At 50.3% G+C, this 23811-nt stretch overlaps 7 protein-coding genes across 7 annotated transcripts; 4 read left to right on the top strand and 3 right to left on the bottom strand.

Moving 5' to 3' along the window:
- Positions 1 to 888: 888 nt before the first annotated feature.
- BO85DRAFT_375705 (putative MFS maltose transporter) lies at positions 889 to 2745 on the top strand (the record flags this gene model as incomplete). The annotated part of the gene is made up of 4 exons (XM_025656184.1): positions 889 to 1095; positions 1160 to 1417; positions 1476 to 1724; positions 1792 to 2745. 4 exons carry the CDS (start codon positions 889 to 891, stop codon positions 2743 to 2745), a joined length of 1668 nt encoding a protein of 555 aa, XP_025513911.1.
- Positions 2746 to 3220: 475 nt separating this feature from the next.
- Positions 3221 to 4698, bottom strand: BO85DRAFT_440273 (putative cytochrome P450 monooxygenase; the record flags this gene model as incomplete). Its single annotated transcript, XM_025658755.1, has 3 exons — positions 3221 to 3322; positions 3378 to 4379; positions 4426 to 4698. The coding sequence occupies 3 exons, from the start codon at positions 4696 to 4698 to the stop codon at positions 3221 to 3223; spliced, it is 1377 nt and encodes a 458-aa protein (XP_025513910.1).
- Positions 4699 to 5200: 502 nt separating this feature from the next.
- Positions 5201 to 8367, top strand: BO85DRAFT_424927 (transcription factor domain-containing protein). The gene is made up of 10 exons (XM_025658063.1): positions 5201 to 5676; positions 5734 to 5862; positions 5929 to 5972; positions 6040 to 6183; positions 6238 to 6746; positions 6796 to 6920; positions 6968 to 7043; positions 7091 to 7175; positions 7232 to 7603; positions 7665 to 8367. Exons 1-10 carry the CDS (start codon positions 5597 to 5599, stop codon positions 8123 to 8125), a joined length of 2025 nt encoding a protein of 674 aa, XP_025513909.1. The 5' UTR covers positions 5201 to 5596; the 3' UTR covers positions 8126 to 8367.
- A 348-nt stretch (positions 8368 to 8715) lies between these two features.
- Positions 8716 to 12904, top strand: BO85DRAFT_479428 (5-oxoprolinase). The gene is made up of 2 exons (XM_025662953.1): positions 8716 to 11307; positions 11357 to 12904. Exons 1-2 carry the CDS (start codon positions 8791 to 8793, stop codon positions 12677 to 12679), a joined length of 3840 nt encoding a protein of 1279 aa, XP_025513908.1. The 5' UTR covers positions 8716 to 8790; the 3' UTR covers positions 12680 to 12904.
- Positions 12905 to 13189: 285 nt separating this feature from the next.
- Positions 13190 to 16314, bottom strand: BO85DRAFT_451204 (uncharacterized protein). Its single transcript, XM_025660536.1, has 2 exons — positions 15494 to 16314; positions 13190 to 15435 (listed from the first exon to the last, which is right to left on the bottom strand). Exons 1-2 carry the CDS (start codon positions 16120 to 16122, stop codon positions 13251 to 13253), a joined length of 2814 nt encoding a protein of 937 aa, XP_025513907.1. The 5' UTR covers positions 16123 to 16314; the 3' UTR covers positions 13190 to 13250.
- Positions 16315 to 16679: 365 nt separating this feature from the next.
- BO85DRAFT_461067 (penicillin-binding protein) lies at positions 16680 to 21388 on the top strand (the record flags this gene model as incomplete). The annotated part of the gene is made up of 5 exons (XM_025661760.1): positions 16680 to 16895; positions 16950 to 17407; positions 17468 to 19337; positions 19661 to 19921; positions 19979 to 21388. The coding sequence occupies 5 exons, from the start codon at positions 16680 to 16682 to the stop codon at positions 21386 to 21388; spliced, it is 4215 nt and encodes a 1404-aa protein (XP_025513906.1).
- Positions 21389 to 21535: 147 nt separating this feature from the next.
- BO85DRAFT_70385 (peroxidase family protein) lies at positions 21536 to 22993 on the bottom strand. Its single transcript, XM_025665605.1, has 5 exons — positions 22837 to 22993; positions 22565 to 22780; positions 22259 to 22499; positions 21916 to 22187; positions 21536 to 21855 (listed from the first exon to the last, which is right to left on the bottom strand). The coding sequence occupies exons 2-5, from the start codon at positions 22677 to 22679 to the stop codon at positions 21683 to 21685; spliced, it is 801 nt and encodes a 266-aa protein (XP_025513905.1). The 5' UTR covers positions 22680 to 22780; positions 22837 to 22993; the 3' UTR covers positions 21536 to 21682.
- Positions 22994 to 23811: the final 818 nt, after the last annotated feature.

Below are 23811 nucleotides of genomic sequence, written 5' to 3'. Positions count from 1 at the left end.
GCACGTAGCCGAGGGTTCGGCAGAAAAGCCTAGAAAACGGTAGGGGGCTTAATGGGTACTTGGCAGGGCTTGGTATATTCTTAGCATCGCTGCATTTTACCTACAGATCATTCAATACTATTACTGTTCGACCAACGTGAAGTCTTCGTCCCTCCATGTCACAAAATGAACTTCAAAGAACTAAATCAATCCTCTCACACGTGTCGCGTGGTTAATATCTTGCCCGGAGTTAGCTAAAATCAAGCAAGGCCTCCTATGGTGAGGATTCCAGTGACACCAAAAGGGCTTGTAACCTGGCCGCCCCCTAGCTAAAGGCTTCACAACCAATCCCAACGCGCTGTGGCGTCAGATATTCCGCCAACCACCAGCCGAGGATGACAGGAATCGAGGTCCATGCGGGAATCTCAGGAGTCATCTGGGGCCCCGCATCTCCAATTGGCATTTCCCCCGCAAAGCTGGTCACCGCTGGGTAATGTTGGTGGTCCTTAACTACTAACTTAGTACATTAGCCCTGCTTATCCCGGACCAATGGGGTAATTCTGTGGAGACAAGCAACCACATGTTCAACCACGTTAGTGACCTGGACTTGTCTCATTTTAAGTTCATTTAGCTCGTATTCTTTTGGTCGAGGGCCTGCATTTTCACTTGCGCCCTTGCTGGGTTGCTTATTCCTGGGCTGTGGTGGAAAGGGGGAAAACGCCGGGCGGCACTCACTTTCCAAGTCACACAGTTACATGGGGTAGAATAATTAAGTCAGGTCAATTTAAGACCTTCATCCCGCCCTCTTGGCCGATGCTTTTCTTCCTTCCCTTCTCTGAGACTTTCTTTCCCCACCTCTCGTAGCTCTTCCCCAAGTCACTCGGTGGTTGAGCCCTGGTATCCGACAAGATGGCGGCCGAAAGCGTCGCCGAACAGCGGGATGAGAAGCCTCAGAGCGAGAAGGTGGACATCCACCAGTCTGAGGTTCTGGATAACCCTGAGCTTATGCATGAAGCCTTTGATGGTGAGAATTATGAGCATCAAATGGGTGTCTGGGAGGCTGCGAAGCAGTACCCCTGGGCTTGTTTCTGGGCCTTCCTCATGTGCTTCACCATTGTAAGCTTTGTCTACATTCATTCACCGAATTAATTGCCAGGTGCTGACATACTAATTCTCGTAGGTCATGGAATCCTTCGACATGTTCCTCAACACCAACTTCGTCGCACTCGATCACTTCTCCAAGGTCTTCGGCGTCGAAACCTCACCCGGTGTCTGGGCCATCCCGACCAAATGGCAAAGTGCTCTATTCCAATCTGGCCAATGCGGTGCCTTCGTCGGTGTGTATCTGGCCGGACCGATCACTAACAGGATCGGATACCGCTGGACGACTATGCTAGGTCTTGTTCTCATGAATGCGACAATTTTCATCTCGTTCTTCGTACGTGGCCTGCTTACATGAATGTCACTTCCACCTCACCTAACATCTTTCTGTATAGGCGAACTCCCTCACCCTCCTCGTGGTCGGCCAAGCCCTAGAAGGTGTCCCATGGGGTTTCTTCATTGCCAACTCCCCAGCCTACGCCAGTGAAGTCGTCCCTCTGCCCCTTCGCGCTGCAGTCACGGCCACCCTGCAAATGAGTTGGTCCATTGGTTCCATCATCGTCGCGGGCGCCACCTACGGTTACAACTCTCTCACTACGGAGTGGGAATGGCGCGCACCACTTGCCTTGCAGTGGATCTTCCCGGTACAGTCCTCTCCTCCAATGCCATACGTCAACAACCAACAATCCACTAACGATCAATCATCTCTAGACTCCCCTCATGGTCCTCCTCTTCTTCGCCCCCGAATCCCCCTGGTGGCTCATCCGCCGCGGCCGCAAAGAAGAGGCCCTGAAATCTATCAAACGCCTGGGCGCCAAAACCGAAGAACAAGCCCACCAATCCCTCGCCATGATCGAGCGTACCGTCAAGATCGAAGAGGAAACAGGCGGTAATCCCACGCTTCTCGATCTCTGGAAGGGTACCGATCGCAGACGAACAATCATCACCTGTCTCATCTATGCGTCGCAAAACTTTGCGGGTAACTTGATTGCGAACCAGGCCACTTATTTCTTCGAGCGTGAGTCCCTACCCCCATCCTTGACTTTCCCAGTGGTCTCTCTCTCTGACTTGTCAATGTATAAAGAGGCCGGTATCTCCGCCGACAAATCCTTCCAACTGAACCTCATCACCACCTGTCTCCAATTCGTTGCCAACGCCGTCTCCTGGGTCCTGACCTCCTGGTTCCGCCGGCGCACCGTCTTCCTCTACGGCACCGCCACGAACATCACCTTCCTCTTCATCCTCGGTATCATCGCCTCCGTACCACAGAACCACAAGACGAACTACGCGCAAGCCTGTCTCGGCGTGATCATCTCCGTGGTCTACGCCGGCGCACAAGGTCCCATCTCGTACACCATCATCTCCGAGACATCGTCGGTGCGACTCCGCGCGTTGAGTACAGCCGTTGGACGGTCCGCATACTACATAACTGAAATCCCGATGATTTATCTCTCGTCGCGGATGCTCAATACCACGGGATGGAACTTGGCCGGCAAGTGCGGGTATGTTTGGGGATGTACCGCGCTGGTGGTGTGGATTGGGGCGTACTTTGGATTGCCGGAGTTGAAGCATCGGTCGTATCGTGAGGCGGATATTCTCTTTAAAAGAAAGATATCGGCGAGGAAGTTCAAGACGACAGAGATTGGGGTCGATGAGAATGAGTAGGGGAGCTCTTTTGCGGTGGTGTGGGTGGGATGTGGTGTTGAGGAGAGGCTGTGGTTTCGAGATAATTTTATGCTCGGTAGTATAGTAGTGCAATATGGAGTTTATTGGTATCACCTCGGTGTCTTGCTGGATTTGTTAATTGAATGGATGCCAATCGACGTGTAGATGAGTCCTGTAAGTGGGCGCTTCGCCATTGTACGCGCCGTCCCGGGCCTTGGCATTGCTTGTAGGGAGTGCTCGTCGTATTGAAAGCTTAGTATGGAGTATCTCTATATGGTACTGTGTTGTTTGATTCTTGATGGAAGATCACATAGCATAGGGAGGTATGCTGTAAACGAAGGCAAGGATTATATCGCAATTGCTTTATCTGGGTATCTTAGCTAAAGAAGTAGGAAGCCAAAGATGGCGAAACGCCACCAATGGTCTGGAAAGCAAGAAGAAAAATGCACGAGTTATGCGTCGCCAAGCTGGTACCTCAATATCCAGGAACCCTTGGGGTAAATCCAACCATAAGCGACGGCGGAGCAAAATTGCCGTCGGCGTCAATGCTAGGCTCTGCGGCATGAAGAAGCTGCGTCTATTTGGATTCCAAGTCAATGACCAGCTTTCAGTATAATATTTGATGAACTCACATTAAATTTCATAAGTACCAATACAACAACTTTCTTCAATTCCAGCCAGGCCACCTGGGCTTCTGGATGGTCGCGCACGCAGCGGTTGAAGGATATCAATCCCTGCTCCATTCGGCTTCGCTGTTGTGCATCTGCCAAAAGCCATCGCTCAGGTTGAAATGAGTGAACATCATTCCCAAACGTCCCACTGTCGAAGTGTAGAATATGGGAGTTCCACATTAGGGTTGTGTTCTTGCAAATTGGGTAACCTGCAACAATAACACCATCTACTGGTGCCTTGATCTCCTCTTCAAAGTTCACTGACAGCCGCATCGTCTCTTTCAGAACGGCATCAAGGTAGGACAACCTATTTAATTCTCTCCATCGGGGTATGTCTGACAGCGATCCAACACCAAATGCAGTGTCTATCTCAAACCTGAGTCTATCAAGAAACTCCTGGTGCCTCAGTAGAAAGTAAAATAACGACATGAATGTGCCAGCAACAATGTGCCCTCCACGGACGCCATTAGAATCTGGCCTCGTCCGGCTTCCGTCGCGCGACCGTTGTCGCATTGGCAAAGGGCCATTTGAGCTAACTGCATCGTCCCCTTCGACGGAAACAGTAGGCGCTACCACTGGCAATGTCGCACATGTTGCTAGTCGACGTCCACGATCTCTCTTCAGTGCCGTCACCGGGCTTCGGATGAGCATAAATTCAACTGTCGAGAACATATTCAACCATCGGCTGCCTCTTCTCATGTTGTCATGCCTAGTCTGTAACAAACCCCCGGTGGTAAGCTGATTTATAAACGTCGTCGCAAATATGCGCAAAGACGAGGTTATATCCAATACACGGTATCTTCGTATCGCTTTGATGAGTTGTTTCGTGGACGGGTCGATCACTCCTTCGTACTCCGGTAAACCATGAGAGCATTCCCAGGTAAAATGCGTTGTCTGAATATTATCCAGGCTGACGGTGACGCTATTCGAGGGTGTCGCATTTCTATAGTGTGGTTCTGGTGACTGTGACAATTAGCAAATGTCGTTTGAATACAAGCTGAACACGTACCCCCTCATCGACCCCCTGATCTAGACGGCCTATAATCGACCCATCTGCGACACTGAGGAAGCGCGGTCCCAACCGCACAACCGTGCCATATTCTCGATGAAGACCTGACAGACGCCGACCGTAGTGAGATTTATTGCGAACATATATGCGCCAAAAATCCGACCATCCAGCGGCTGAAGGACCAGGGATAGCACGTAGACGGCTATAATTGCGGAAGGCGCGAAGTAATGTCAGCAAGGCGAGCAGTATAACTGCAACGGCCCCTACTCCCATGGCGGAAGCTAGAATGCTGGTTCATTTTCTGCTCCAGTGGACGCGACGCTGTTTTGGTTATATCGACTGATGATGACACTCTGTCGGGATAAACACATCATCGTCTTCCATTTCCCACAGCCGCGATAACCCGAGTCGAGAAAATGAATCGGAGCAGGCCGGCAGTGAAGTCATGGGCTCAGAGATGCGCGACAGGTCTAAAAGGTCCCCAGGCACCCGCACGCGAGTGGATTCAGGCCAGAACTTTAAACCGGCAGTGCCTGGGTGTGAATAATGGCACCAAGTAATTACGTGATAAGAATTGGTGCCCCTCAGGGGGGTCCGTTGTCGGTCGGGCCGAGGTGCGGCCACTCTGCTTCCAGCATTATTTGGCTTGCAACACAGCAACAGTGTGGGGTCGCGCAATGTAACGGCAGATAAGTCGTCTGATCACAGCAAAGTCATCAGCACCTTCCATAAACTCGTAGGATTGGATGAAGATAGCAACCTATTGAGGGGTGGCATTTAGTTCTGCCTGCACATTAGCCTGCCTTAAGTTCATCTCACGCTTGAACGTGGAGAGGCCGATCGCGCGGGAATCGAGCAGTCTTCTGGCTTGGGCGCCAACTGCCTACCGTCACACCACAGGCACACTTATCGAGTGGAGTCCGAGCTACCATCACTGTTGTTGGATCGGTGTGTATCCCAGCCATTCTTTCTCTAAACCCGGCGAGATTCATTCCACGTGTCTGGTCCCTCTCATCCCCGCTATACTCCGTACTGTTGGACGTTGATCGGCATCTCCAGCCGTGGACAGCATCCGCAACAGCAAGCCCATAGTGCTTCGGACAGCACAAAACCCCTGCAATAGAGTGTGCGACATGGTGATTGTGATCTATCAATAGCAGTGCGTTCTGCCATGGCTCAGAGAAAAGGACGAGGTGGGCTGCAGCAGCGAGCTGCAGAGCACCAACCCAACGCGAGACGGTCAATGGTCGCGTGCGTCAGCAATAATATGCTAGGGTCCTAGACTAGTCAGCTAATATGCCTTTGTAGGTGTAATCGATGCCGCAACAGAAAGACCCGGTGTGCTGGCAACCCACCTTATCCATGTGCTGCATGCGCAGAGGTGGGCCATAAGTGTGTCTACTCGGAAGCTGAGAAGCGCGTCTCGATTCCCGAAAGGTGAGCCTGGAAGCCTGAGAGGAACGCAATGGATGCCTGAGCAGGTGACCAACATTCATTCTTTAGCTACTTTCATCAACTTCGCGCCCAGGCACAGGCCAGCCGTCGAGGTATGTATGCCATCAAGTCGTTCATGACAGCAATATATGACATTTTTTGATTGATTAATTCCTGCAGATGAAGGTCGCCCAGTATCTCTCCCTAACCCCCCTGCCACCATCCAGAGCAGTCCCTACAACAATGTGGAGGTGCCTCTCGAGCGAGATGACTGGTGGTACAATGAAACAGGTCATGTCTTCTTGAATCGGTCAGGAGAGCATCGTAAGCTTGTATTGAGGTCCCGATACCTGCGAAGCTGAGCTGATCAGTAACCAGATTATGTCGGGGCATCTTCCACCACCCATTTGGCGAAACGCTTAAATCCCTCATCAACCAACCTAGCATTGGATATGCGGCCACTGTATGATGACCCTTTGTCTCTGCGTCGCTCAGCTCCTCGGGTTCTACCCCAACTGCCCCCATTCGAGTACGCTAAACGACTCTACTGGGTACAGTATGTCTATATTGGGACAATATTTTCCTTGATTCAACCCCATGATTTCGAAGAGCGGCTCCATTTCGTTTATAGCCAACCCTCTGATGCCCTCAATCGAGAGTCGTGTCTAGTATACTGCCAGGTGTTACTGGTCATAGCCTTCGGTCTGATGTATTCGGTGAACCAGTGGTCCGGAGATGACGGGCCTCCTGGATTCAAATATTTCAAACATGCGCTGCGCTTCTTACCCGACATCCACGAGGAAGGCTCTATATTCTTCGTGGAGGTTCTTTGCTATGTTGCGTATTATATGCAGAATCTCAATCGTCGAGACGCTGCATTTCTTTATGTAAGTTCGGTTCATGTGATGATTTCCACTGCTAATGCAAGTTATCCAGATCGGCCTTGCTCTTCGCATGGCTATTTCATTGGGTCTTCACCAGGAGGTTCTGGACCCAGAGGTTAGTGAAGAAGATCGGAATCGTCGCCGGCGGGCTTGGTGGTCGGTGTATAGTCTGGATCGGTAAGGCCCACGCCCCTCCCCCCTTAGTACTTACTAATACCTGCTAGGCTTCTGTCCGTCAAATCTGGTAATCCGATTACGATCCACGATGAGGATATAGGGACAACATGGCCGCAGCCTACGGTAAGTAATAAGGATTCCATCAGCAAATTTCTCCTAACATTAAGTAGAGCGCAACCGAGGTGGTCCCTTGGCCATCGGTCGTCCTCACCTACTATACACAATTGTCTCGGATATTGGGTAGGATAGGCGAAGGTATGTGACCAACTCCTCATTCCCGCAAGCAGAGACTCCATTGACATGTTACGAAGAAATCTATCGCAAGAAGCCACGATCCGGCTCCAACTTGCTTGTGTCTGTACAGAGTATTACAGATGAGCTTTCGGACTGGCTGCGACGAATACCTGATCGTCTACGTATCGACTTCTCCACTCTAAATACTCACATCAATCGAGAGTCGGTCTCGATATTTTTACACTTTTATTCCTGTGTCAACATGACCGCACGGCCTTTAGTCTTCTATGTAATTCAACGCCGGCTCGATGCTGAAGATAAAGGTTCTGCGACCGTGGACTGGAAAGAAGGGCTATCGCAGAACACCGTGGCGGTGATTGAGAGCTGTGTGGCAGCAGCTCGAGCCACCACCCTTATAATGGATGCAGCAGCGAAGCACAATTTGGTTGGTACGTCTACTCGTCATTCGTTTGGAACTATCTCGGGTCACTTCGCTAACACCAAGTTTAGCCACATATGGCTATCTAGACGGAGAGTACATCTTTTCCGCCGCACTTTTACTTGTGATGGTCAATGCCGCATTCCCCTACAACGCTGCTAATTCCCGAGCAATGGAAATATCGATTAATTTGCTTCGCAACATGGCTGACCGAGGCAATACCAACCTGGCTGCTCGTCACTCCCTCCTTCTTGAACTACGATCGTCTATTGGTCAGAAGAGCTCCAAGCAAGGAGACACTGCGGGAGTGCCCGTTACTCCCAGTAGCACACAGCAGCCAACACCATCACAGAATGCAGTCGATCACCCGACGGGGGAGGTCACTTGGACCCCACAACAAGACATCCCGTCGATGCAGGAAATCTCGTTTAACTTTGATGTGAACGACGATCCTGGGCTGTGGGAGGAGGTACTGGGCCAGATTGACATTGACATGGATACTGATTGGATTGAGAATACTTTGAAGAAATGAAATACCCTCTAGTATATTTAACATTGAGCATATTGTACGATTCATTTAATGATTCATTGGACCATTCTGATCGCTTGTCTTATATGTTTGTACTTAGTAGTAGTTGAGTCAACGTGGTGGTTCATCTGGCTTGAAACTGCTGTGTTGAATGAATATATATCCTGTCATTACGCAGCTCAGATACCACCACAACTAGGACTACTATGGAGGTTATGGAGAATGACTACATTCATGTTGGATACAAGCGGTAACTATAACTTTTCCTTAGCATGATATTGCTGACACATTATAAGTATGACACTAATTTAGTTAATTCCCACTATATTCCATCTCCAAGAGCCATGATCATTCATGAGACCTCTTTCTTATCTAGGATGTTATCAGCATCCGTTATCGCATTCGGCTTGATCGGTCCGGCTGCCCCGATCCGGGGGTTGCATCGGGCCGACACGTGACCTACAACCAATGAACGATTGCGGACATAGAGGGAGGTCCGGTGACGACAGCGGAATGGCTTATCGCATCCCCCAGTTATTTTAACCTGGGGAATGCCCCTCCATCCATGTTGTGATTGAAAACAGCCATTGATACCCTTTTCCCTTTCCTTCTTGTTCTCCTCACTCCTCCCTCTCTCCTCTTCATCCTTCTTCACCCTAACCTTCATCATGCCCGGGTCAGACAAGATCACCATCTCCATCGATCGCGGTGGTACCTTCACTGACGTCCACGCCGTGGTCCCGGGTCGCCCCGACATCATCCTCAAACTACTTTCCGTCGACCCCGGTCACTACCAAGATGCTCCGACGGAGGGAATTCGCCAGATCCTTGAGCTCGTCACTGGCGAGTCACACCCGCGAGGCCAGCCGTTGAAACTTGATCGCATTGGGAGCTTGCGCATGGGAACCACAGTCGCTACAAATGCTCTGCTGGAGCGTAAGGGAGCGCGGTCCGTGCTCCTCACCACCAAAGGCTTCCGTGACCTCCTGAAGATTGGCGACCAATCACGACCAAACATCTTCGATCTCTCAATGGCTAGACCCGGAGTTTTGCCCGAGCAAGTGGTTGAAATTAACGAGCGTGTCGTACCATGCCACCCTCTCGCCGACAAGGACTGCTTTCAGAATGCTCGCGTAGTGGAGGGAACAACGGGTGAAAAGTTCCGGGTAGTACAAGAACTAGACATTAAGGAGGTGCGTCCAGTATTACAACAATTGAAGGAAAAGGGTTACCAGTCCCTTTCGGTTGCTCTCGTCCACTCGTTCGCCTATCCTGAGCACGAGCGCATCATCGGGGAGCTGGCTGAAAGCATGGGCTTCTCGGTCACCTTGTCATCCAAACTCCAGCCCATGATCAAGGTGGTTCCCCGAGGCATGTCTGCGGCCGCAGATGCTTATCTGACACCTGTCATCAAAACCTACATCGACTCAATTTCGGCTAGCTTCGAGGGCGGGCTCGAGAAGCAGCACGAATGCCGATTTGAGTTTATGCAGTCTGACGGTGGGTTGGTCGACTTTCGCAGATTCAGCGGGCTGAAAGCGATCCTGTCGGGCCCTGCTGCCGGTGTGGTTGGCTTTGCTGCGACGAGCTGGGATCCTCAGGAGAAGACTCCAGTGATCGGGTTCGATATGGGAGGCACATCAACCGATGTGTCACGGTTTGACGGTCACCTCGAGCACGTCTTCGGATCCAAGGTGGCCGGTGTTCTCATTCAGTCTCCTCAGCTCGACATCAACACTGTCGCTGCCGGCGGCGGTTCTATTTTGTCGTGGCGCAACGGTCTCTTCTACGTCGGTCCTGAATCGGCGTCAGCTCATCCGGGCCCTGCCTGCTACCGCAAAGGCGGTCCTCTGACCGTTACCGACGCCAACCTGTTCCTCGGCCGACTGCTTCCGGAATACTTCCCTCACATCTTTGGACCCAATGAAGACCAGCCTCTTGACATTGAGATTACGACTAAGCTTTTCAGCGAGCTGACGCAAAAGATCAATACCGAGAGAAAAGAAAAGGGCCAATCCGAGTTCACAGCGGAGGAGGTGGCACTAGGTTTCTTGAAGGTTGCGGATGAGTCGATGGCTCGCCCCATTCGCAACCTGACGGAAGCTCGCGGTTTCGAAACTGCATCCCACCACCTGGCATGCTTTGGCGGTGCTGGTGGTCAGCACGCGTGTACCGTTGCGGCGTCCTTGGGAATTTCCCGCGTTATCATTCACAAGTTCTCATCTGTCCTTTCGGCGTATGGCTTGGCGCTGGCTGAGGTGGTTAAGGAATCGCAAGAGCCGGTCTCTACGGAGTACTCGACCTCCCAGTCGACACTTGACAAGCGCTTCGAGGACATGATCAAGGCGTCTACTGAAGATATGCAAGAGCAAGGCTTTTCGGCCGACCAAGTTCGCCACGATTTGTATCTTAACCTGCGCTACGAGGGTTCAGATACCAGCCTGATGATCCTGAAGCCTGAGGATGACTCCGATTTCCTCGAGCAGTTCCGTGCCAGACACCGCAGAGAATTCGGATTCAACTCTGACAGATCGGTTCTAGTTGACGATATTCGTGTTCGCACAATTGCCTCTTCAAAGGTTCGGACGGAAAAGAGCCCCCTCGTACAGCTGAGGGAGGCTACCCTGAAGGATGTCAGTGGAGGTCCGGACAACACCTCGAAAGCATACTTTGACGGTTACTCTGAGCGGATCGATACTCCTGTGTATCTATTGAACAAGCTCGAGAAGAATACTCGGGTGCATGGCCCTGCCGTCATCATTGACGAAACACAAACAGTCGTGGTGGCCCCGAATGCCGTCGCTAGTATTCTGGAAACTTGCATAGTCATCGACCTCGAGGAGCTCCCTCATGTCAATGGTGTTGAGGGTGGATCCTCAGGTATTGACCCGATCCGGCTTAGTATTTTCGGCCATCGGTTCATGTCAATCGCCGAACAGATGGGGCGTACGCTCCAGAAAACATCCGTATCTACAAACATCAAGGAGCGTCTTGACTTCTCTTGTGCTCTCTTCTCCCCCGATGGAGGTCTTGTTGCCAACGCGCCGCATGTTCCGGTGCATCTTGGCTCCATGCAATTTGCGGTCCGCTACCAGCACCAGAAGTGGCTCGGTGATCTGCGTGACGGTGATGTATTAGTGGCAAACCACCCTAGCAGTGGTGGTACACACTTGCCTGATATCACTGTAAGTCTACCATCCGCTCTCCAATCGACTACACAGCTAACAGCGATAGGTCATTACACCCGTGTTCGACCGACCGGGTGGCACCGAGATCATGTTCTACGTGGCTTCCCGTGGCCACCACGCAGACATTGGTGGCATCCTCCCAGGCTCAATGCCACCAAAGTCTACTGAACTCTGGCAGGAGGGTGCTGCAATTGAGGGAGACAAAATTGTCAGCAATGGCGTCTTTGACGAGGAGCGTATGATGGAGCTCTTGGTCCACAAGCCGGCTCAGTACCCAGGCTGCTCCGGAGCTAGATGCGTCAGCGATAACCTGTCTGACCTGAAAGCACAAATTGCAGCAAACACCCGCGGTATCTCACTGATCCAAGCCTTGTTCGCCGAATACGGCGTTGAGACGGTGCAGAAGTACATGTATGCCATCCAAGCCACAGCCGAGACAGCCGTTCGCAACCTTCTCAAGGATCTGCACAAGAAATTCGGCGGTCAACCGTTGGAGGCAGTCGACTACATGGATGACGGCACACCCATCAAGCTCGAGGTCACTATCAACGGCGAGGATGGTTCCGCGCTATTCGACTTTGACGGTACTGGCCCTGAGGTATACGGCGGGTGGAACGCACCCATCGCAATCACCCACTCGGCCATCATCTACTGCTTGCGCTGCATGATCAACGCAGACATGCCCCTCAACCAGGGATGTCTGGCACCTATCGACATCCAGGTCCCCTCGCCTAGTATCCTGTCCCCCACCAAGTCTGCCGCTGTGGTCGGCGGAAACGTGGTAACTTCTCAACGCATCACCGACGTTGTGCTCAAAGCCTTCCGCGCTTGTGCCGCTTCCCAAGGATGCTGTAACAACCTGACCTTCGGCACCAACTCCAAGCGCGACCCCGAAACCGGCGAGACTATCCCTGGCTTCGGCTACTACGAGACCATCGCCGGAGGCAGCGGTGCCGGTCCCACTTGGAGCGGAGAGTCCGGTATCCACGTACACATGACCAACACGCGTATCACCGACCCGGAGATTCTAGAGAAGCGCTACCCAACACTGCTCCGACAGTTCACCCTTCGGGAGGGATCCGGCGGCAAGGGAAAGAACCCTGGTGGTGACGGTGTGGTTCGCGATATCGAGTTCCTGTCGCCCATGGAAGTGTCTATTCTTTCTGAGAGGCGTGTATACCGCCCATACGGACTCGAGGGCGGCGAGGATGCACAGCCTGGAATGAACCTTTGGGTCACAAAAGATGTGGATACGGGCGTGGAGCGCGTGGTCAATATCGGAGGAAAGAACACTGTGTCTATGAAGACGCACGATCGCATTGTAATCAATACTGCTGGTGGAGGTGGATGGGGAGCTGTATCTGCATGAGGGGGTTGATGTCTCATGACGTTTATATGAGCATGTATGGGTATTAGCTTATGGAATTGTATGATTGTTATACTATCATTGACGAATAGAAATGTTTCGAATACTCAGAGTTAAATTTGGAGTGCTCCTGCTCCCGCATGATCTCGTCGTGAGTTGAAACAAGACTGATACGACGCCATTGTGACAAAGTCATGTATGTGGAAAGGCAGGAATCGTATCGTCCAGAAATGAGACTTGATTGGTTAAGGAATCTAGTAAATAGTGACTTCTGTAGGGTACAATTCCAATAGAAGGGAAAAAAGAAGTAAAGAAAGAAAAGAAAGAAGAAGAGAAATAAAAAAAAAAAAAAAAAAAAAAAAAAAAAAAAAAAAAAAAAAAAAAAAAAAAAAAAAAAAAAAAAAAAAAAAAAAAGAAAGGAAAGATCTCCATGAAGGCTTAAGATGAGATGTCTGCTACTATAAAAATATAGCCAAGGAACGACTACTTCGAGGGTGATACAAAACTTCGTGTTTGTAGAAGTAAGAAGTGCTTTGTGCGCACATGTTGGCTTCATTATTAGCTAAAGCAGCAACTAAAGTGGCACTCCTCTAACATCGACCGACACTTGACTTGGAGCGCTACCTGCCGAAGTCCTGTCCGAATCATAATCCGCCTCGTCGTTTGCAGCAGAAACATCTCCTGTGTCATGAGAGGGCGACGGGTGAGGTCTACCACGATCTAATATATCTGATACCACGACCTGAGCTGGATAAACAACCACCTCTTCGTCTCCTTTGCCATCGTCATCGCCCTTTCTCACTACCAAAGGGAAAAGGACTAAGTGAACAACAGCCTGTTCACTTTGTGCCTGTTCATTTGATGCATACACGCCACTCTCCTCATGCATCAACGAGGCGTTGAAGAAGATCTGACTTGTCAAGTTGCCTTGGCTGTCATACTCTGGCTGAAGAGGGGGTAGCATAATGTATTCTGCCAATTGCGTACGCATTTCAACAGAGAGTTTCACAGCAAGGCGTAATACATCGTCGAGCTCCTCGCGCAGTCGAGGCTTATAAGGACTCCTTTCCGATAGTATAGACATCAGTGTATCGATAATAGTAAGTGAAACAGCTTGAATATCACGCTCTTGCTGCTGTTTCAACTCGGTATCCTGGGATAATGAATTCAACGTCGTGGCTCGCCAGCGATGGACTACTTCCTGTGGCAGAGTCTGCCCTAATTCCTTCTCTAACCGCTTGATTCCTGAGCGTATTGACCATTCCAAGCCGAATAGATACCGCGTGAATATGAATTCCCAGATCATAGTCGTCGTGACGGACATGAAGATATGTCGCCGGTGAATAGGGTCAGCAAGAAGCGCATCAACGTCGGATCCATTTAGTATGGCATCGCGGAATCGATCACGATTATTTGCGGGGTGCAGGTTATCGAGTGAGCGACATAACACATTGCTGAAGGGTTCCGAAAAATCGGAAACCCAGTTAGAACACAGCAGATAAAGCGTGTCCAAGGAATCGTGAAAATGATGTCTATCATAAAGGACAATACTGGTACTCGGTAATTCGCCGGCGGAAGAAATATCCTGTGGGAGACTGGGTTGGCTAAGAACCATCTCAGAAAATGAAAAGAATCCAGTAGCTACTGCTCCGGCGTTAATGGCAGCTTCAGCCTTCTGAGCTCTGTGGGGCGGAGTTGCATCGAAATCAATAAATCGTGACAGATCGTGTGACAGGTGCCATTCCTCGGCCACTGATGATGACTGGAAGCCTGGAGGTGCAGACTCATTATTAGAATATGAACCGGATTCGGCTGGTGATGATGACGGAGGGTTATGCGATGCAGAATCTTGGTGTTCATCCTCTCCATCTGTGGAGGGTTCGCTGTCAGATGGGGCTGGCAGTGGCGGTCGAACGGCCGGAGAGTCATCATCATCAGAATCCGTAGGTACTGTGAGTGATAATGATGGAAGATGATGGGATTCAGAGACCCGGCCTACTTCTTCCACGTCCACAGATAGATCGCTATCAGGGCTAGCTGGCGATGGTGGCGTTTGAAAGGGTGCCGTTACAGGATCTTCGTTCTCGATGCTAGCTAAAAACACACCCATCATATCCTGGTTAGTACCCGGATCCTCCGAAAGACAGTGAATTCGTTCTTCTGTCAATTGGTTGTTTTCCGTTGGCTCCTCGTCGTATTCCTTAATAGGCAGATAGTCCAGTGGGTCAAAAGGATCAATAGATCCTGATCCCACACTTCCAGTGTCTTCCGATCTTCGTGTATCTTCGGATCTTGCTGTATCAAAATAAGGATGATCTTCATAATAGCCTCCATATGAGTCCCAATTAGACTCAGAGTCTCCTGGCGCCCATGGTAAAGATTTGAGCGAAAATGAATGCAGGTGCTCGGCAACATGGTTCAAAACGGCCTCGACATCCAGGTCTGTCAGCCCACAGAGCGGACATGATCCAACTGTGACTGGTGTTTTCCGACGCCAGGCAGAGACCAACATCTGTATTTGGTGGGGCTTGATACCCGTTGAGTGCGTTTCATCTAAGTGTTTAGTGAATGCCGATTCTTCGTAAAACGTTGGTCGCTCGCTCGACTCATTGCAGGCGAGGCAAACCCAATGGGGAAAGCCGCCATGGTCTGTGGACATGTGCGACAGCCAAAGATCCTTTGTATGGTAATTTCTTTCGGGGCGAGGACATTCTTCGAGAATACATGTGTATGGAAGAATATCTCTGGAGAGATGTTTTCTGGATGGCCATATGATTAGCATTCATTCATCGTGATGCTCATGGAATCAATACATACTTCCACTGACTCCCTTTGCTCATGAAAGCTGGTAATGTCTGGCAACAGCACGGACATTGGAAGACATTTTGATCGGGTCTCAGTTGGGGAGGCTTGGGATACGTCACACGAGAGCTGATTGCAGATATGATAGTAGTCGCTGGTTGGGCACTATCTCGGGTCGGAAACGGGATTGGATCTTGTACTTCGGTTGCGGTCGTTGTGCTATACACTGTGGGAAGTTTAGGCTCGTCCGTTGACCTTGCGTTGGGATTGAGAATGAGTGGCTGTGGTGTTTTTCGAGAAGTGGGTATCGACTTTGCTGGGGGGGGTTCCCTGTCGGACAGCTTGATTGCGTGACGCTGAGCATACAAGAATCGGTTTCTCCGCTTCAGGTTTGCCTCAATGAGTCGTCGCTGGATAACAGTCAAAGACCGCGGCTCAGACACGATAGTGCCATCTATGGACGAGACTAATAACACTCCGTGCGAAGAAGTCTCTGCCTGTAGAGTGCCATAATATCTGGGTCTTGACAGTAACAGCAGCTGCAAATGGCTTTTCAAAGCCTCGACCTGCGGATGGCCAGGGTCGTAAGAAGCATCGGCCTTTTGAATTCGTGCATTGATGCCAGCCTTGCGAATGGAAGTCATGATTCGACTCAATTGGCCTATGATGGATTTTACATCCTGCATGGCTTGATCCAACCCATCGCCGTGCCCGTCCGCTCCTAGTAAGAAGTCACTCCCGATCCTTTCTGCTCAAAGGGGTGTTTTGGCTATACCTGTCTCAACGCACCGCTCTATAAAGGCTTGCAGCATCCCTAATAGATTTACCACGAAAACCCTTGCATCCGGATTCGAGGTCAGCCTAGCATCAAGGGATGCCTTTCCGACTTTCAAGGCCCCGGCTCCATTTGCCCACAGCTTCAAGTCGGCTGAACAGTTCTCTGCCCATTCTTGGAGAGCAGGAACAGCAGCCGAGCCTCGAAGGACCTGGTAACAGGCCAGGGTGGCCTCATAGATGGAAGGCTGGTCTGCCATAACTTGGTGACTATGAAATGGGGGGTTTCGACCAACACCACTGATGGCTCTGCTTTCTCTATTCGGGCTTAGCTCGACACGTGCTGGCTAATTACCCCGCACCCGCTGACTGTTTCAACAAAACATCCTCGCTCTTATGTCGCACCAATACAGTTCTATCATGCCTCATGGACGAGGATGATGTATTGGACTTGGGCTGTCAGGTTCTGCCGTGGGTCAGCAGCCAAGTTATTCTTATAGGGCAACAGACGCGCGATACCGCTTACGGTACGTTGGGATGCGAGCTGTTTGTTTTATCTCAGCAGATCCCAGCTATCAGTCAGACAGCCCCTGCGCGACAAAGATTGTTGAAAATATTCGAGATTATCGATAAAGCGTGCTCAGTGGGTTTTTCTCATACGCGAAACCCTTACGTTGCGCACTAACCCACTACTCAGACGTCGCGGAATGTGGCAGGTCGCTTTCAGGCTCTGTGCAGAATCCTAATTTATAAAGACTCAACGAGCAATATTAGACAGACTGTAATCAGAGAGACCCAGGAAAGCCTGACGCATTTTGTCCGACATAGCCCGGAATACAATGCTCTCTTACAATTGATTTCGGACTGTTTCACGGTGGACGAGACGGAGCCGCTATATACGGAGGAATATCAGGACGATAGCGACATCGGATACTCAGGGTACCTGAACCAAGTCCTCTACACTCAGTTACAAACCTATGCTAAATGTGGCTGCCCCACTGTTCACTTGGAATCGACTCGACTGCGACTGAGTACTGACAATCAAATCGGTGACGATGATATTTCCTTTGAGCTCGCCTTCAAGGCCAAGCCTTTTCCACCTACGAACACTTCATCATTCGTGCCGTGGAAGGCGTCGATTGTGAAAGTCCCAAGGTGAGACAAAAGGCTCGGTTGACAGTAAACACAACTAACGGCCGAGACGGAGTTGCGCAGACAGACTAATGTCCAGAAGAACAAGAAGGTTGGGTTCGCATCCACATATGGTAATTTATTATCATCGAAACGCAATAGCTCGCTCTTATCCCAGAGATCGAGACGGCTAGAGCGGGGGGAATTCTGCAAGTTGATCGACAATCGCCTTGGCAAGCCTGTTCAGTTTTGCATTCAATCAAACGTGCTGCAAGTGATCGAATCACCTGATCCTAAGTCCTCCCATGGCATTCTTCCTATCGAAGGACGTTCACTAGGGCAATGGCTCGAACAAATACCTCATCTTTCGAACAAGGGAAAGTCTCATCTAGCCTATACCATTGCCAAGTCCGTCTGGCAGTATTACAGTTCAGCGTGGATGATGGCGCCCTGGACTCACGGGAGCATTCAATTGCTAACTGAGAAAACTGGCCTGGCAGGTCATGGAAAGCCACATCCATATCTGACAGCAAACATGGCCCGAGCGGTGGTTACTTCTACGGACTGCTATAATGCCGATAACCTCATGCACCAATATCCATACATTCTAGCATTAGGGGTTCTTCTTATCGAAATTGCCATCAAGCAGCCCTTGACAAGTGAAGAATGCCCTCACCCCTTCAGCGAAACTGCGGTTAACGACTACTATACGTGGGCGTGGACAACGGCGCACAGAAGCAATTTGAAGGACATGGTGCATTCTATGTACGAGGAGGCTGTTAACAACTGTCTCAACCCTGAGCTATTTGGTGGCGACTCCATACAACAGTACGGGTATACAGAGCAGATAACGGCCCGACAGAACGTTTTATACGAGAAAGTTGTTTCCCCATTGAAGAGATTGTTTGAAGCCTATCAAGATGACTGGGGTATCCAGAGCGCTCCTACCGCGAAAACGCTCGACACAGTCGCTCACCATGTTATTCCAGAGACTTCAATTGCCTCACAATTCCCCCATAAAGCAGATTTCACGGTCGCAATATTCTGTGCTTTGCCGCTAGAGGCTAATGCTGTCAGTGCTCTGTTTGATGAAAGATTTGAAGACTTCAGCCTGTATGGGAATTCACCGGGAGACTCGAACACGTACACACTCGGTCGAATGGGTCGCCATAACACCGCATTGGTACATCTTCCGGGTATGGGAAAGAGTGTTGCGTCTCAAGCATCCTCTTCAATACGGTCAACCTATCCGAACATCAAGCTCGCCCTGGTGGTCGGAATCTGTGGCGGCGTCCCATATAAGGAGGGGAACAAAGAAATCCTCCTCGGAGATATAGTAGTCAGTGATGGGATTATCCAGCATGATTTCGGGCGAAGGATTCCTGGGGCATTTCTGCCTAAAGCATCGGTTGCCGATGGGCTGGGGCGGCCCAACGTCAATATAAGAGGTTTCCTTTCGAAGTTAAAGACGACCATAGAACAACAGCATGTTTCGAACAAAATGACGGAATATATGGGAGCTATAAATGAAAAGCCTGGCAATAACACTGCTCGATATCCGGGAGTTGAACAAGATAAACTGTACGAGCCAAGCTATCAGCATAAACACCGTGGCAGCACTACTTGCATCAGCTGCGCAGACTCGACCAATACTACGGTATGCGGCGAGGTGTTTGATCTATCGTGTCATGAATTGGGATGCGGGGAAGAAAACCTTGTGAAACGGATGCGGCTCCAGGCTGCACTTACACAGGGGGATCCTCCTTCTCCGGCAATTCACCTAGGGTTCATTGCGTCGGGCGATACTGTCATGAAGTCTGGACAAGACAGAGACCTCATCGCTGAGCGTCATAATGTGATAGCGTTCGAAATGGAGGGTGCAGGGGTCTGGGAGAGCCTGCCTTGTCTAGTGGTGAAGGGTGTTTGTGACTATGCCGACAGCCATAAGAATAAAGTATGGCAACCGTATGCTGCAGCGACAGGAGCAGCCTGCATGAAAGCTTTACTCGATAGGTGGTCATTTTAATTGAGTCAGAGCATGTAGTATAATTCACAAAGTCTACATAAATGATTGCTATGTTCAGATCATAATAGCTTTCACTCTCTGATGCTCGGGAAATACCAGTAACACTATTGGGAACCAATGATCTAGCTGGGATAACTGGAGATTCTGATCAAGGAGGCTCCTATGCATGCTGCGGCAAAAGCAAGTATTGATGCAGACTAGTATTGGTTTTCTGCGGCCGTTCGGGGCTTATCTGCGGGAATTAGTGCTAGGCAGCTACGCCGGGCTACCCACGGACCCCGGTGCAACTTGACTCCTCACTCTCTGCATCTTCGCTCATCTCACTTCCTCCCACATCCCATCTCTCATTTTCTTTAACCCAGATCCAAGCAGACTCCAGCGCAATGGTTCTCCGCCAGGAAAGAAATCCACTCACTCCAGAATTCGACGCTCTCGTCGACAAATTGCTTGAAGAATGGCACATTCCAGGCCTGACCGTATCGGTTGTGCACGGTTCCAGCACCTACGCAAAGGTACCACCACCATCCACATTGCCATTGACCTAAGAACTACACTAACAATGAACTCAGGCCTACGGCTACGCCTCCTTTCCCTCCACACCCATGACCACCACCTCTCTCTTCACAACCTGCAGCACAACCAAAGCCTTCACCGCCGCCGCAATGTCTTTAGCGATCGACGACAGCCAGTCCACTCCGCAACCAATCTCCTGGTCTACGCCCGTCTCTTCCATCATCCGTGACGACTTTGTTCTTTCTACTCCTTCTGCCACCACCAACACTACAATTGAAGACATCTTATCGCATCGCAGTGGGCTCCCTGGCCACTTCTTTTCCATCAACCTCGCTCATCCGGATGAGAATTTGCGCACCGAGGTCCGCAGGCTTCGATGGCTACCACTGGCCTTTCCGCCACGGACCACATTCAACTACAACAATCATATGTTCATGGCTGCGACATATTTGTTGGAACACATAAACGGGGAGAGCCTCGGAACGACACTCGTAAGAAGAATCTGGGACCCACTTGACATGAACGATACATACTTCTCCACTGCCGATGTGCAAAAGCACGCGAACTTGGCAAGGAGACTAGTGAAGGGCTACACCTGGAATCCAGACACACACACCTATTACGAAGAGCAATATATCAACTATGCTCCGATCACCGGAACTGGTTCAATGGTTTCTAACGTGATGGATTACGCAAAGTGGCTGCGCGCTATGCTTTACCAGGCACCGCCTATCTCGAAAGAGGGGCACACAGCACTTCGTATACCCAGGGCAGTCATTGCTGAGTCTGATTGGAAAAATATGCTCGCTCCGCCCGGTGCATACCATCTCTATACCATGGGGTGGTTTATAGACTACTACCATGGAGAACAATTATACTGGCACACGGGCAGCTGGGCTGGATTTGGGATAATGGTTGGATTTTTGCCTGCGAAGGGCTTTGCCTTTGCTATGATGGGGAATACACAGAACGCGAGGATTGCAGAGTTGGATTTGTTCTTGTACCTCATCGATCAGCTGCTGGGGAAGAGCGGAGCCGAAAGAGAGACCCATGTGAGGAAGCTAGGGGAGAAGCTTAAGGAGATGGAACGGATGTACAACGAGAGTGTCGAAAGTGTGGTAGCACGGTTGTATCCGGACCTGAAAACGAGGCTACCACTTTCGTTGTCGCTGGGAGCATATACAGGGACATATGCGCATCCTGGATACGGAGTGATTAAGGTGTGTGAGAAGAGTGGCAAGTTGGTTGTTGATTTGAGAGACCGTGTGGGGAGCTGTTGTATGCGGTTTGAGCATGTCAGTGGAGAATTCTTCGTCGTCAAGTCCTATAATCCTGAGGCCGAGGCTGTGGGACCAGACTATACGAAGGCCGAGTTTTATGTTGACGAGCAGGGAGTAGCGAAGAGCTTGGGGTTGGATTTGGAGTCCGTTTTGGGGGAGAAGATCTGGTTTAAAAGGATGGCGTGAGCTGTGATAATCATGGCTACCGCGCGAGTATGAGGTGAGAACATCAATGACCGTCCAACTAGGACTAGAAATATTTCTCAAAGCAGCAAACGATGATGATAATAACTTGTCCGGATTTGAGATGTTACGGCCAAGACTCTTCATACAGACGCAACTCGTATATGCCAATCATAACAGCAAGATATGTCACAACTCAAAGCCCTCTTTATACCCACCTATTAATCAGACCGATATACACTTCCTGTAGTGAACATCTAACCCACTCTGAATCCACCCACTTCGAACAAAGCCCATCTACTCTCTCCACTTCCCAACGTGCACCCCACCCCTCTTCGCCAACTCCCTGTCAAACTCGCTCTCCCCACCCGTGGCATTAACAATCCTATTCAACATCGTACTCAAATCATCAAACGTGATATTCTCCTTCGCACGAGTCCACCCAAGATCCAGCGGAAGACGTTCATTCTCTGCAGACCATCAGTCAGCAAAGCACACCACCACTACAACTCCAACAGAACTAAACCTACCAAAAAGATACTCCACCCTCGACCGATTCACCAAACCATTCTCCTTATCCCCAAGAACAATGATATACGCCGCTGTCTCCCCATAGCTAAACGACGCACCCAGCTCGGACATGGTATAATTCGGATTGGTAGCCATGGAAGTGTTCACGCGTGCTTGGCGGGACAGAGCAGCCTGCTTCACGTCGATGATGGGAGAGGTCCAGTATGAGCGGGTCTCGTCGAAGATGGTTTGGTTGAAGTCGTGGTTGTCGCCGAAGAAGGCATCCTGACGACTATCAAAGAATACGTGGTGAGATGAGTGTATACGGTGCTGTAAAGGGGGAGAGAGAGAAAAAAACCATACCTCAAACTAGCATCATGTTCAAGGATGTCATGACGACTCAGATCATTGAGGGAGAAAGTAGTAGCGTTTGGGGCTGGGTTGGTGGTGACTGCTTCCTGGTGGAGGTATGTGGCGAGTTCTGCATCGATGCCGAGGGCGTTGTAGAGGGCGTTGATGGTGTGTTGCTCAGTGATGTCCTTGCCGTTGTGGGGGAGATAACCGTGGTTGGCGAGGGTGTTGAGCATTGGGCAGGGGGCGCGGACTATTATTTCATGTTAACGATGGCTTGAAATATGGAAAAAACGTGGATTAGACAGGACTGCTTACCATCGTTTGGGCCTGGAGGGGACCAGGGTAGTGGGTGCGGTGCTCCTCCTTGTGATGGGAATGCATGGGTTTGGGCAAGGCCCGCGGCGAGGAATAGTAGGGGGGTTATCTTCATTATGGAGGTAGTGGTAGTGATAGCAGAGCTGATTCGATTCTGAATTCTGGAGGATTGTTTACATGATGTGGATTTGGAGGAATTTATATCTGGATGTAGGCCTAGGGCCGAGCTGTTAGTAGATTACAAATGCAGGTATATTACTTGCCGTCGTCACCTTGAAGAAATGGCGCCAGCGCTATTTTTATGATTGTGGAGTAGCAGTTGTAAGCCAGTCATGCGTGAAGATGGAGCAAGTTTCAGATGGCTCCGATCTGGTTAGGGGCACGATGACAGCCCTGGATAGGCAAGTCGCTAGCCATCTTGGACTGGAAGTATACGAGCACGGCGCGTTGCGATGCATCAAGTGTACGATGATTGGCTACACTGGCAGCTTTGGAATGCTACGCAGAGCCAAACCCGCTGTACCCGTGGACAACGAGCTGGGACGCCTGATGCCAAGAACTTGCTGTGATGTAATCACTCGCCCCGAGCAGTGCTGCAGCATGCTCAATGGCTGTCAACACCACAATAGCAGCAGGGTTGCATTCCTACATACCTACATGTCTAAAACTGTCACAGTCTGCTGCCTAAATAACGTCCCGTGGGAAGATGACAGCATGCGTAGGATTCAGGCGGTCATATTCTGTTTTGTTATGAGTGATAGCTGATAGGAGGATGATGCGGTGTTTGGATCTTGGCAATTTGGCAAACAAGAGTTGGAACGAGCTCCACTGCTAAGGCATCAGAATACTGTGATTGATCGAAATAAGATGTTATTATTCGGGACAAGGTTTCGAAAATGCGGGAGGCATTAGGCCGCCCCGTGCCAAGGGATCGGCAGCCGAGCCACCGGCGCGGTCCAGATTAGGGTTAGTGTGATACTTCACGAATACGATGGACCGATTAGGGAAAAGACTTGCCTTTTTGAGACAGCTATCACGGATACGCCACGAACTGAAGATATTGACCATCAGATTCTTCAAGGAATATATTTTCATACCATAGGGGAAGCATCTACCATGTTTCGAAAGGGAGATAAGTCGTAAGCTGTGACTAAGTGTTAGCAGCCATATCCCAGCATAACGCGAAAGGAGTGAAGAGAAGAAATATTGGATTTCCGTATAAATATTGTGTGATATAGCGTCCATTC

The sequence above is a fragment of the Aspergillus piperis genome (genome assembly GCF_003184755.1).
Source record: "Aspergillus piperis CBS 112811 unplaced genomic scaffold BO85scaffold_14, whole genome shotgun sequence".
NCBI lineage: Eukaryota > Fungi > Ascomycota > Eurotiomycetes > Eurotiales > Aspergillaceae > Aspergillus > Aspergillus piperis.
The sequence above is the reverse complement of the archived record's forward strand: the minus strand, read 5'-3'. Positions and strand labels throughout refer to the sequence as shown.

Excerpts from the sequence above, each read along its gene's own strand:
- BO85DRAFT_424927 (XM_025658063.1), top strand. The coding sequence starts at position 5,597 with ATGGCTCAGAGAAAAGGACGAGGTGGGCTGCAGCAGCGAGCTGCAGAG. Across the intron at positions 6,747-6,795 it reads GAGACGCTGCATTTCTTTAT|ATCGGCCTTGCTCTTCGCAT; the intron begins GTAAGTTCGGTT and ends CAAGTTATCCAG. Across the intron at positions 7,176-7,231 it reads ATTGGGTAGGATAGGCGAAG|AAATCTATCGCAAGAAGCCA; the intron begins GTATGTGACCAA and ends CATGTTACGAAG.
- BO85DRAFT_479428 (XM_025662953.1), top strand. The coding sequence starts at position 8,791 with ATGCCCGGGTCAGACAAGATCACCATCTCCATCGATCGCGGTGGTACC. Across the intron at positions 11,308-11,356 it reads CACACTTGCCTGATATCACT|GTCATTACACCCGTGTTCGA; the intron begins GTAAGTCTACCA and ends TAACAGCGATAG.
- BO85DRAFT_451204 (XM_025660536.1), bottom strand. The coding sequence starts at position 16,122 with ATGACTTCCATTCGCAAGGCTGGCATCAATGCACGAATTCAAAAGGCC. Across the intron at positions 15,436-15,493 it reads AGCAAAGGGAGTCAGTGGAA|AAAACATCTCTCCAGAGATA; the intron begins GTATGTATTGAT and ends ATGGCCATCCAG.
- BO85DRAFT_70385 (XM_025665605.1), bottom strand. The coding sequence starts at position 22,679 with ATGAAGATAACCCCCCTACTATTCCTCGCCGCGGGCCTTGCCCAAACC. Across the intron at positions 22,188-22,258 it reads GAACATGATGCTAGTTTGAG|TCGTCAGGATGCCTTCTTCG; the intron begins GTATGGTTTTTT and ends ATTCTTTGATAG. Across the intron at positions 21,856-21,915 it reads GAGGGTGGAGTATCTTTTTG|AGAATGAACGTCTTCCGCTG; the intron begins GTAGGTTTAGTT and ends GATGGTCTGCAG.